General features: G+C 57.4%; 5 protein-coding genes across 5 annotated transcripts; 2 read left to right on the forward strand and 3 right to left on the reverse strand.

Annotated features, from left to right (window-relative positions):
• Window positions 1–38: 38 nt before the first annotated feature.
• Window positions 39–961, reverse strand: SLS55_006590 (uncharacterized protein; the record flags this gene model as incomplete). Its single annotated transcript, XM_066778019.1, has 3 exons — window positions 39–612; window positions 691–810; window positions 867–961. The coding sequence occupies 3 exons, from the start codon at window positions 959–961 to the stop codon at window positions 39–41; spliced, it is 789 nt and encodes a 262-aa protein (XP_066632114.1).
• A 459-nt stretch (window positions 962–1420) lies between these two features.
• Window positions 1421–2311, forward strand: SLS55_006591 (uncharacterized protein; the record flags this gene model as incomplete). Its single annotated transcript, XM_066778020.1, has 3 exons — window positions 1421–1448; window positions 1513–2013; window positions 2178–2311. 3 exons carry the CDS (start codon window positions 1421–1423, stop codon window positions 2309–2311), a joined length of 663 nt encoding a protein of 220 aa, XP_066632115.1.
• A 908-nt stretch (window positions 2312–3219) lies between these two features.
• SLS55_006592 (uncharacterized protein) lies at window positions 3220–6430 on the reverse strand (the record flags this gene model as incomplete). The annotated part of the gene is made up of 6 exons (XM_066778021.1): window positions 3220–3291; window positions 3353–3408; window positions 3592–4013; window positions 4076–5296; window positions 5355–5631; window positions 6088–6430. 6 exons carry the CDS (start codon window positions 6428–6430, stop codon window positions 3220–3222), a joined length of 2391 nt encoding a protein of 796 aa, XP_066632116.1.
• Window positions 6431–8236: 1806 nt separating this feature from the next.
• SLS55_006593 (uncharacterized protein) lies at window positions 8237–9282 on the reverse strand (the record flags this gene model as incomplete). The annotated part of the gene is made up of 2 exons (XM_066778022.1): window positions 8237–8411; window positions 8468–9282. The coding sequence occupies 2 exons, from the start codon at window positions 9280–9282 to the stop codon at window positions 8237–8239; spliced, it is 990 nt and encodes a 329-aa protein (XP_066632117.1).
• Window positions 9283–11311: 2029 nt separating this feature from the next.
• Window positions 11312–12490, forward strand: SLS55_006594 (uncharacterized protein; the record flags this gene model as incomplete). Its single annotated transcript, XM_066778023.1, has 4 exons — window positions 11312–11319; window positions 11595–11602; window positions 11700–12354; window positions 12409–12490. 4 exons carry the CDS (start codon window positions 11312–11314, stop codon window positions 12488–12490), a joined length of 753 nt encoding a protein of 250 aa, XP_066632118.1.
• Between the last annotated feature and the right edge of the window lie 34 nt (window positions 12491–12524).

A 12524-nucleotide genomic window follows, 5' to 3' on the forward strand; every position in this document is an offset into this window, starting at 1 on the left:
AAACTCCCCCTAAAATACCGGATATCTGCTTCCACAGCCTACAAAGGGATATCGTCCGCCTTCTCATGTTTCGAACCGTTGCCATACATCCACCACTGCACGCCTAGATACGCATCGCAGCATGCCTGGAACATACCGCAAAGCTTGAATGCCAATGGAACCTCGCCCTCCGCACTGAGGAAGAAAAACGTCAGCTTGAACGTGTCACCAATCAGCCAGTTCAGCAGCACACTGGGCCTGAAGCCCTTGGTGCTCTTTGCGCGCTGGTTCGATAGGATCTGCGGCAGCGGCAGGCAGGCCTCAATCGCCAACGCGATGAACCCAAGCACGGCCGTGTAGCTCGTGAAGAGCGAGCTGCTGCTCAGAAAGATGTGCAGGATGGCCAGAACGCCCGTGAAGTAGAGCAGGAAGGTCCAGTACGGCCGGTGCGGGCGCCACTGCCAGAAGTTGTATGGGCGGGGCTTCGGATGCGCGGCGAAAGGGGTATGTTGAGCAGCGGGCGGCGGGCGATGCCTCAGCGCGACGTGCAAGAGCAGAACTTGCATGAAGATCATGAGGATGGCTTGGTAGAGGAGCGATAGCGCGAAGTGATCGCCGAACCAGAAGAAGATCCTATCAGGCAGGCGCGTGAGCAACTTGAGCGGCAGACGCGTCCGAAAAGGAAGCGTTCCGTATTGTGGGGGGAGCTACTTTAATATGGAGGCGACCAGCATGATCAAGGGTATGTCCAGCGAGAAGCCGGCGGACGAGCGCGTCCGGTGGATGGAGTAGATCTGGTCGGCATAGGAGGTAATCGGAGAGGAGACGATGCTGCACCAGAAAGTCAATAACTTCTTCCGTCGGATGGCAAGAAGTGGAGAGCGTACAATGCCGGAGCAATGTGGGTGACGAGGCCGGAGAAGAAGCCCATGATGTCGGAATCCGCGGTCCAAAATTCGGGGATGTAATCGGCGAGGGGCATGGAGAGGCGCAACAGGCGAGGAATGAAAGGGGCTGATTTGGGACAGTTGAGCGCTGCTATCGCAATTCCTTCCGCGAGTGAGCGGAGAGGGTTGCGTGTCAGCGGGCGAAGTGGCAGGAGTAACAGCTGCCAGGAGAGAGAAAGGACTCGCGGTTCCTTGCGCGTTAGCGTCGCGGGTAGGGCTGATCAGTTTCACGCCAAGACCCTTATCTCCATCCTGCCGCGCCTATCTCCAGTCAATCGTCATTGCGCCTGCTCCACCCGCCGCATCGTCTTCCAATGCCAAGCCCGTTTCGTTAATCCAGACCTTCTCCCTCGCTGCTTGCTTCATTCAAACAAACAGTTTCTAAAAAACAGCATACAAGAACCTCCTGACTATAAAGACGGCTATCGTTCCCTCATTCCTTCAACCCTCACCACCTGCTCACCACCGAGCTCCCTCAACCCCCACTATCCACCATGGGCGACCACACAGCCTTCTTCTACGGTGCGTATCCCCTCCCCCTCCCGACTCTCCAACTCACAATCTCCATCTAACACCCCCCTCCCAGGTACCCTCATGGTTCCCAAAGTCCTTCACCGCGTCATCTACGGCACCTCCACCCCGGAACCCTGGCAAACCGCCTCTCTCTCGCCTTCCCGCCCAGCCCTACTCCACGCGCACCAGCGCCGCAAGGTCCGCTACGCCGACTACCCGGGCGTGATCCCCCTACCCAACGCGGACCCCTCGTCCACCAGCGTCCGCGGCACCCTCGTCGCCGGCCTCACCGACGCGGACATGTACCGGCTCGACCTGTTCGAGGGCGACGAGTACGAGCGGCAGCGCGTGCGCGTGCGCGCGCTGGCGGGCGGCAAGGTCGATGCCGCCGGTCTGCCCAGCGGCGGCGAGGGCGGCGAGGAAGAAGAAGAAGGGGTCGAGGAGGTCGAGGCCGAGACGTACATCTGGACGGCCGGCGAGCGGCGGTTGGAGGATGACGAGTGGGATTTCGACGAGTTCGTGCGCGAGAAGCTGCGGTTCTGGGTCGGCGAGGCGGCGAGCCATGAATATGCGGGTAAGTCCTTCCGACGGGCTGCAGAAAGCAATGTGAGGGGGGAGTTGTTGATGGCCGGGTCGTGTGGTGATGAAGCAAGAAAATTGCAAGAGCCTAGCTGTGAATTATTTACTTCTAGTGGAATCTTGACGGAAGCTGATCTGACGCGCCATTCATGTGAACAGATGTCGACAAGGCTGTTGCGACTGAAAGCAATGGTGTAGATGGTACCGGCGGAAGGGGAGCCAACGGCGTCATCGGCAAAGCTTTGGATGAAGACCACAAGACGGCCAAAGAGACATTGAAGAATGCTGTTTAGATCCTTGGCCAGGAGGAGGAATAGACAAACAGGGACTAATAGTTGGATGGACCGCCGGAGTATTCGGAGGCAGGGGATAAGAGCAGCTCGCGCGCGGCCCACAGTCGCCGAGCCATAAGTTAGAAAGTGTAAGACACTTAAGATTTTCAGAGTACACATAGAGCTAGAAACAAAGAGAGTTGTTAAGCAAGAATCCGAATTCCACACGGTCCCCTCACCGGAGCAATAAAGACACAATGTCTCGAAATGTTTTCATTTATCTCATTGGCCTTTCGGGCTCGTAGGCCACTCTAGCCTGTCTCAATATCACATGCCCCGCCATCCCATCGATTGCCGTAAATCTCCCGCTGCACTCGATCAACAAGGTTGGTCTTGCCTGCTAACCACGCCGGACGCCTCAAGCCATGCAGGTAGGTATAGTGTTGAATGAATCCATCTCACCTAGCCATGAGCACGGCTGAGCGAGGAAAAAAAAAAAGGAAATGTAAAATGCCAGCCACGCAATAAAAGATGTGAAAAGGCAGGGAGCCGCAAAGACCATGACCATCTTCATGTTTGTGAGTCGTCAATCTCAATGACTTCCATCGGTGTGGCCCTTTTCCTCTTTTGCTGCTGCAACAGCCGCCGCGAGGGCGATCGCTCCTTCTGGGTCTCCGTTGTATCTTCGTAACTGTTACCTAAGAGGTGGCTCACTTCGGACTGCCATTGCCGGTGACTGTCTTGTGCCGCGATTTCGATCTCTGGCTGTGAGTTTGGAATCTCCCTCTCAGCTTCGTCTTCTTCGGCATCCTCAACTTCCATTTGATCGTCTGCCCGATCGTGGAGAATTCCCCCGTCTCTGTGGTCTTGCTCATGTAACTGGGGGTGTCGATTTTCGATTGATGGGACCATTTCTGCATCCCTCACAACTAGGTCGTCGTCCCCAAGCTCGACTGACGGTCCCTTCCGCTTCCGATCGTCTTTACCCGGGGTGGCAGTGTCTTGTGCCCCGGTACCAGTAGCATCAACGGGAGGTGTATGTTTCCTAGGACTTCTTCTCACCACGGCACGGTTGGCATTGGTGGCGGTGTCCTTGGTAGGCGACGCTTGAATGACAACTATCGGGTTGCATCCTACTTTTGGTGTGACCGCGCGAGGCGGTGGAGTATGGGTTTGCGGTCCAGTCTCGGTGGCAGCCATGGTGGTTACAAACTCTGGTGGTGGCGTGCCAGGAGGAGTCTTGGGCCCGTGTTCGGGCTCTACTATCTTGCTCGGCGAAGATTGCTTCGGGATTGACATACTCGACTCATTCTCCACGCCTTCTAGTAGTCTTCTTTTCTCCGCTTTCTTCTTTTTCCTTTGTTCGCTCCGCTCCTTTGACTGTTCTTCTTCAAGTCGTAAAAGCAGTCCCAAAATCTCCCGCCGCGTCTTCGGAGGGCTGATGTCTGGCCAATCCTTTATTTTGTCCATTTCCTTGCGGAAGATCTTGTGTACGAAGTTGTCGGCGTCGTTGATGAACTTCTGGAAGTACAGGCAAACAAAGATGCCGCAATCACAAAAGTTGTCCTGTGTAGGAATGCATTTCGCGGTCGTCCCTAGGAGAGTTTTTATGTCGATATCCATGCCACGCTTCGCTTTACCTTCCTCAACTAGGTACGCCTTGAGGTTCTTGGTAGTTTTCGGATGGGTCAGTTCAAGGGAATCAAGCATGATGATGACCGGCCTAGAAAAAAGTTAGAGAAATTGTCCCCCTTTCCGGGATACGATTCAGTCGAAATAACTCACTGCTCTGCGTCCAGCTTCCGGACCGGCGGGCCTGACTTTTTCCGCCCCTTTTTACCCCCAGGACTCAACTTGGACGTATCTTCTTGACCATCAGGCAATACTTTGATCTCATCCAGAACGTCGTTCCGCGACTCGTCGGCGGTGAGTTGTGGCGTGGTCGCCATGGTTTCATCTCCATCTCTTGTGCCGTTTTGCTGTTCGCCGAACTTCTCACTTGCGGTGACTCCATCGCTGCGAACGGGTTGATCAACTTCCATGGCATCGCCCGAATCCTCTGATTCCTTCGTGCTCTCTGATGGGGGCTCTTGCTTCTCAGAAAGGAGTCCGTGGACCTGGGCGGCCAGACCACCCTTCGGGAGATCTTTCATCTCCACACTGCGCTCCTTTTCTACGGCCTCTTCTTGGTTTTGGACCTTCTTTGCGAGGGCCGGTAGGTTGCAGATGATGGCCAGGTACCAGTGCTGATCTTCGTTGATTGGTACCACAACGTAGTCGTAGGAGAATATATCAATTTTCGATGTCCATCGCTGAACACCAGCATAATTGATTGCTTTCTGTCCCTTCGCAAGCTTGGTCAATGTGGAGTAGAAATAGGTGTTGAACCAGTACACCTTGTCCGGTCGTAAGTTTCCTCGTTCTTCAGCCTGTTTTGCAGCCCAGGTCATGTAGAAACTGATGATGCTGTCATTAAGGAATTCGTCATCACTGAGCTTGAAGAGATCGGCCCAATACACTTGCGCCCGTTGCCGTCCGGTCGGTGGATAAACCAGAGGTTGTTTCCATTCCACAGGTGGAAAGCGCATCGGCGGCCACGAATTCTTGGGTTCAGCAGTCTCAATGCATTCGGCCTTCGAAATGTCGTCATCGTGGTCGTTGGCCCGAGTGTTTCGAGCGGTTGCGAGCGTACGAGAGGTGCCCATACCCGGCTGGTCACCTGCTCGCACGGCTCTCGAAGTGCGAGTACTAGACTCACCACGAGACGGATCGACTTGCAGTTGTGAGATGAGCCTGGTGTCAGTGCGTGGTCTTCCATTGGCAGCGGTGTTCGCGCTCGCTTTCTCGTGGGTGCGTTCTTTGTTGCCATTAAGGTCAGTCTCTTGGCGCCGTTGGCTGTCGCGTGACTCCAGCAATGCATCTTCTACCCCAGCATCGACAGGTTCCGGGATAGATTTCCAGAGTAGATTTTCAGCTGCCCTGGCAAACGCCTTATCCATATCCCCTCTGATGATAGTGTTAGCATTAGCACCGTTTCAGAATGATACGATGGTGAAAAACATACCCGTCCCTTCCGAAGTGTTTCGTAGTGGGGGGAAGCGCTTTGACGAAGTCATCGCGGTCCTTGGTATTAGTGAACTCCATAAAGCGCTTGTAGGGTTCCTTGTCAATCGTAGGACCATCCACCCAAACCTTTGTTGAATCATCTTTGCCATAGACGACCCTGTTCACCCCCGCCCATTCAACGGACAATACACCCTTCCCAATAGGTATGATCCCGTCTTTGCCATGGACTGTGCAGCGCTCCTTTTTGGGTTCCAACACAAGATACAAGTCGTTCTCTGATATCGGTGGACTATGGGGGATTTGGAACAGCTTCAGCGGCCAACGATGCGATTTGCACGCCACCTTTCTTGGAGGATTTTGGGACGCTTTTCCAGAGCCTTTAGAGGTGAATTTTGCTGGCTTGATATCCGCTCTTGAAGCAACGTTTAATCCATGAGAATGCCTCGAATGCGGCGGCAAATGGTCGTTGTCCATGGGTTCTGGGAAGTGATGTGATTTTGTTTGCTGTTTTTCCGCAGCATCAAGCCGACGTATCATCTTCTCACGCTGTTTGGGTAAGGCCCTCGGGAGTTCTTGCGCGAGTTCGTCTTCGCTTCCGCTTAATTGATCGGTGGTGGCTATTGTCGTTGGGTTTATTCTGACGCCGTAAGACAGGTCCGATCCAGTGCTTCCCACAGCCACATTCCAGTTGTGATCTTGTGCTAGCCTCCGTCGTGAGCTTGGGCGCGAACCATTTTTGTGAGATGCATCGCCTTGACGAGATGGCTGCTTGTGATCCGTGTGTAAGGTTTGCCCGAAAAGCTTGCGCTTGGGACTCCCCTCGATCTCTTGGAGCAGAGTGTTCATGATAAACTGCTCTCTTCCAGGATCCTTTGAAAGCTGAAGATCATCATCAGAATCCACTTGAATGGGCTCAGACGATTGTTCATGGGTGACTGCACGCTGTTTACCCGCGGCACTCGCTGCTTGAAGCTGTTCCTGGTCCAATGCTTCCTGGGAGATGTTTGCACGTCCGTAAGCTTTCGGATTCATAGTATCCTCCACTTTCATGAATTCCTCCGATCCGGAAGGCATCGATTGAAGGGACGGTCTGCTGGAGCGCCTCGAGCCATTACTGCGGGAATGGCCGAACTGCTGGAAATGCGCCCTGGCTTGTTCGTGGGAGGGTGGTATGGATCGTTGTACCGGGGAACATTTTAGTGGTGTAGGGGGCGGGCCCTCGTCGGTGAGGTCCACAACGGGTGGCGGAGAAGATTTAGGGTGAGAGAGCTTCTGACGTTTATAGGCGACCGTTTCCTCAGCCGGAAACCGGTGTTCTCGCACGTTTTCGCCTCTACTGGGTTCAAGTTGGAGGCTTCTCGCATGTGTGTGTTTGCTTATGTAGGGTGCGGTGCTTGGCCGAGAGCGGTAGGGCGACTGCTGCAGGGTGTTGCGGGGAACAATCAAGTTGCGAGCTCCGGGCTGCAGAGGGTCGTAAACACGCCGGCCGTTCAAGGCTCCATGAGGCAGAGACATACCTTGCTCGAATGTGACATGGTACCGCCTGCTGTAGGCCTGCTTATCGTCACCGCATCGGGGGGGTTCCTTCCGGTTGTCAGCCGCTGAGTATGAGGCTCGAGTGTAGTGTACCCGTACGTATAATCGCCGCAGATCTGGAGCTCTTCCTGGCTTCTGGGCGCTGGCCTGCGGTTCGTGGGTTCGCGCAGAGAGGGCATGGGGGAGCTTGGTAGCGTAATGTGAGCAGGTCGGCCAGGTTTGCAGCGGGGGCGGCAGGGTCCTTACAGGTGATCTCGCGGGAACCAGGTGCGAGATCGAGCGGGAGAGGAAGCGACGTGCACCGGGGGTTCATCATCGAACTGTGGTGCGGGTGAGAGTCGCAAAGTCAGCGTGCGGCCGTTCAACAATGGGAAGGAACATGCGGGCGGCGCGCGTGCGCTGGCAGCGCGCAGAATTCTTTAAAGCGCGTGCAGACTGAGGGGCAAGCACGTACCCATTCTCCTGCGGCGAGGTTCCCGGCGGCAGGTGGCGGTCGGGGGTGTTGTTCTCGAGCACTGCTTCCGCGGCCTTCGAAAGCAGCGAAGAGGCGCGGCATCCGTGGAGCTCGCCGCGCTCACGGACGGACAAGCACGTTCAGGGACCCTTGCAGACGGACCTGGCCAGGTTTCGTGCAGTGGAGAGAGGCATGTGCAAGACCGGAGAGGAGCAGTTTGGCATTTTCACGCAGCGAGTGCGGGCAGGTGGAGTGGCATTGTTCTCCGGCCGCCTGGGTACGCTGAGAGTGACGTTTGTGGGATGCGCCGCAGCTGCTAGCTACGCCGGCAGCATCGCATCGCGTCGCATCGCATCGTGCGCCGCTTTGTCACCCCGCCACGCAGGAGACGAGTTTGCTGCCGCCTATTGCGAGGCAGCCCCAGCCCACACTCTCTGCCAGCTCCACTTTGCTTCACCATCACACTCGCGGGCGTGCATCTCGGTACCGCCCATGCGTGCCAGGGCCGCGGGAGCCAATCCTTGTCCCACTGCGAATCTGCTCGGGCGCCCAACGAGGCTAGTCCCACTACCGTATGAATCGCTGTGCATCGCATCTTGATTTGTTGCACACCATGCTTGCTGAGAACGCAGTGTTTTGACGCGCTGCCAGCCGCGCTTTCGCGCGCACAATTCAAAGGCAAAGCGCTGGTCCCGGAGCTCACCCAAAATCCCAAAACGGCAAGCACCCACCCGCCGGCTACTAGAATACAGTGTGAGGTTTCTCAAGCGTCAACTCATCCCCACAAAAATGCCATTGCAGAATCCCAGAAAGACGCTCAATCCCATGAATTCACTCCGTCCCGAAATGCAAGTAACCGAACCGCCGTATGGTATCAGAGATCGCTGTCATCACGAAGAAGCTTTTTCCGGCTGCTTGCCTTCCTCCGCGAGAGTCCGCCGCCTCTCCTGCGCCTTCTCCTGGCGTTGTTGATCCAGCACCGTCCGTTGTGCGATGCTGTCGTCGTGGCTCTTCCACTCAATGCGTGTGTCGGGCGGTAGCGCCAGGACGCGCTTGATCGTCTCCCTGTCAACCTGCGTCAGTCTCTGTGCTCAGCAGCCAACCCTGCGTGCATCACCCACCTTATCTTGACATTGCGGCCGCCGTCGTTCTTCGTCCAAACGCTGAAGACATCCTCACCGCTCCGGACGCTGACGACGGCACCGCAAACCTCCTCGCCCGCCTCCATAAACTCGTTGCCAATAAGCGCCATAAGAAGATTTTCCCAGTATCGATCGGCAACTCCCTTCTTAAGCCGCATAATCCACTTCCCTCCCTTCTTGTTCTCCTCGTCTTCCCATACTGGCCGAATGCCATCCTTGAAAAAGTGGTAGTCGGAAACGGTGGGAAGCATCGATGGGCGCTTGAGGTGGCGAAACACTTTGACAAAGTCCTGCGCTGTAGACATTCGCAGCATCTTCACCGTGGACTTCTCATAGTCGGAATTCTTGGACGTGGGCGGGCGATACCAGATGACCCAGGTGTACTTGAGAGGTGCAGGCACCTCCCACGAAAGCTCACCTGAGATGGCTGGCGCCTCTTGCGCACTCTGCGATACCGGCCTCGACGGTGTTGCTGTTGTAGCTTTGCCAAGAGTCTTGTCGCCTTTGGCGACGGGCGTCGAGGGCGACGCAACAGTAGCAGCCGCTTTGCCGAAGTCGAACGCGGTACCGGGCGTCTTGGGCGTTTTCGTGGAGGACCCGAATGATGCGAAGGCACCGGATCCCAGACCAAAGGCTGTGGAAGCGCCTGTCGTCGGAGAGGCTATGTTTCCCGTTGTCAAAGGAGGGATGGCGTTGAAGGGATTAGAGCGTCCGCCGTGCGAGGAGCCGCCGCCGCCACCGAAGCGTGCACGTGGAGGATGGTCACTCTTCGGTTCACTGTGGTCGTTGTTCATGGACAGGGAAAGCTTAGAGGAGCTGCCGAGACATTAGCATGGCTGCAGGGTGCGGGACGCGGCCGCGGGCAGATGACGAGCGTCGGGCGGCGGGAGCTCACTTTGAGCGACGAGTCCATAGGTTGTTGTTGTCTCTATCCATTGGACTTTCGGTTGTCGTGCGGAAGTGGCGCAAGGGTGTGAGGGATCGCTCCGGCGGCGCGTGGAGGAGAGCAAGAGGGCCAGACAAGTGCAGCAGCAGCTTCAACGGGCGAGATGGCGGCGAGGATGTGGGCGCGCAAGATGCGGAACGGCGAAGGGCGCGGCGGTGAAGAAAGGGTATCTGAAGACGAAGAAAACGTAGGCGAAAGCTGGAGGGGGCGGTGGAGGCGGGTGTGCTATGGGAGGAGTTTGGGTCGGATGTTCTTGATGGACGATGCGGGAAAGATGTCGGTTCGCGGCGCTACGTTTTGCGGCTTGCTGGGCCTTGCGCGCCAAGACAATCGGCCGCTTAAAAAAGTTCTCTGTGCCTGCCGACCTTCTTCTTCTACAAATAATCCAAGACCACCAACTCAAATCATCGCCAGCCCGACACGAATACTCTACTCGGCTGGCGACTCCGATGCGTGTGTCGAGAGAACGCTCAACCCACTTTAAAACCGTCATCACGAGGGCCCCTTCGGGCGCGCACCCAGGATGCGATGACGACCTGAAAGATGGGACATACCGCTGTCGGCCGCAACATGTTCTAGCTGCCGTTACCACAGCAGCAGCTTGCTGATGCACCGTGGCGCCGAGGAGTATACTCCGCGGCTCAGCCTTTGAGACGCGCCGTTCTTGAAGACCTCGCCGTTGAAGCTGGCGCACTCCCCGCATCGCAACTGGCGCCTGTCTTACTCGTTCACCATCGCCATGGCCTTGGCCTTACACAAGTCCTTATGGTAGCGGCCGTGCCGAGGAGGACGCCGCAGCGTACCCGAAGACCACGCAAAGCGCCCGGATCAGCATCCGCCCGGCTTTGTGTGCTGAGCCTGAGCACATGATGGCGCTAGATGCAAGGGCATCTCACCTGCATAAAGTCCGGCAACGCTGCCATTCGGCGGCATTCCTGGATACACGCAGACTCTTGACTGACTCTTGACACTTTGCCCCAACGGGAAGCTTTCGCAGGTCTCATGTGAGTTCTATTTTTGCCGTGTTTCCACATCCCCAAGTTTCGACGATGATTCTTCACGCTCTGGTAATCCGACTCGCCGCACAGCCGCCCACACAATGGCGCTGGTTGTGCATGAGGTAAATAGGCAGTTACTGAGAAACGCACCCGCAACTACGTTGTTTTTGTAACTTTCAGGCATGCGCGACTGACTTGTCACATAGCGCAGCAGATTCCACCTCCGCGAAGGGCGGCGACTCTGGTGGTTCTGAGGATGACTGGGGTGCCTTGCAGGAGCGAGGGCGCTCGGGAGTGGTGCAAAGACGCGGGGTGCGATGCAGGCGCGCGTATGTGTCGAGATGGCTGAGCAGCAGCACGGAGGGCTGGCGCCGCATGTAGTATATAGCTGTGCGGAGCTATCCGTACCGCCACCAGCCGAGGGTTTCTTGGGCCCCGCGGGCTGATCATTGCATCACGACGTGCTTGGGTAGGGAGCCAGCAGCCTCACAGCCCAGATTGACATGGCGATGTGCCGGATTGGATGCGTTATTAAGAGCAGCTGATGCTCGATTCCGAAGAAATCGGCATTTCTGCGTGGGCCCGGCGGCGTTTGGGCAGCGGCGAGGCGGGGTGGCTGCGCGGTGGCCGCACGCTGCTTCATGACGGCTGGTCAGCACCCGCCGTTCACGAGCTCGCGCTGGCGACGGGGGAAGGCCCAGCCATCACGCTTGTAGTAATCAAGCCCCCTCACATGCTCTGCTGGCGCGGTGGCTCGGAGGTCATCCGGTACGGCTGGCGAGGCGGTAGAGCCGTGATTGCCGCCGTGTTTTGTATTCGGTAGCACTAACGTCATCGCGCAAACGGCACGCACCTAGCGATCGGACGTGCAGGGTCGGGATGCGTTGGTGGGGGCAGGCCTTGTCTCATGGCAACGAGCCTGCTCACTTCCTACCGAAACACCACGGCCCTCCATAACCATCCCGCCCCGACCCACCATCCTGAGCACTCCTGAAGCCCTCAGATAAACCCCGATCCCCCCGCACTCGAGCTGAGCTGCACTCTTCGTCGGCCTGTCCTCACGTGTGTGCCCCTCCAACACCGCCAAAATGACCCAGCACTCGCCCATGAGCCAGCCCGTGCACTCCCCGACGGCTCAGCCGCATCATCACTCCGTCGAGAGGCCTAAAGGTACGTAGCAGCGGGTGATCGGCAGCAGCTGTGCCGCCGACACGAGCCGTTCCGCGCCCTGGATAGTTCCCGTGCTGACGGTGTTGTGCTCGCCCAGGCATCCTCAAGAACCCGTCCTACCAGAGCCCGACGTCCCCGACCAGCGAGGGCGCCCCTCTCGCCCAGGTGCCGTCCAACGAGCGCCCGGGCGTCGCCCGCGGCATGTCCGAGCGCGAGGTCGTGCTGCAGAACACCCTCCAGAATGCCGGCCACCGCCGCTCTTCGTCCAACGCGCGCGGCCCGCCGTCGCGCCGCCTCTCGGGCACTCCCGGTGCGGATGCCGACGACGAGAACAGCCCGCGCCTGAAGTGGGATGAGGCGAACTTGTACTTGACGGAGCAGCAGCGCGACAGCACGATGAAGATCACGGAGCCGAAGACGCCCTACGCCAGCCACTACGATCCTGCTGAGGATGAGGAGGAGATTGCTGCGCTCGACGCGAACCAGATTGTGGTGGATGAGCTAGATAAGACGAAGCCTAAGAAGAAGTCGTCGAAGGAGGATGATATTCCCGGCCTTGACCTCGGTGAGCCGGAGGTGGAGAACGCAGGCGCGCACCACTCGGATGGCGAGAAGCGTGTTGTTGTGGATCCGGACTCCATGGACGAGACCAAGCGCGAGGAGGAGCCGCCGCAGGAGCAGGAGAAACACCGTCAATTCGAGCAGGCGCGGAAGAAGCACTACGAGATGCGGAACGTCAAGAACCTTCTTGGGTATGTTGTGGTGGCGAAACCATGTCAAGGGGCGATGCTAACCGAATCTTACAGACACGCCGACGACCTGCTAGCTGAAGAGGACGAGGAGGAGCTGGAGAAGCCGCCCGTGCCTCCGATGCCCAACGGCCGATGATTTTCTGTGGCATGTCGTGACGGAGGGGCACAGG

The sequence above is a fragment of the Diplodia seriata genome (genome assembly GCF_021436955.1).
Source record: "Diplodia seriata strain FDS-637 chromosome Unknown scaffold_6, whole genome shotgun sequence".
NCBI classification, from domain to species: Eukaryota; Fungi; Ascomycota; class Dothideomycetes; order Botryosphaeriales; family Botryosphaeriaceae; genus Diplodia; species Diplodia seriata.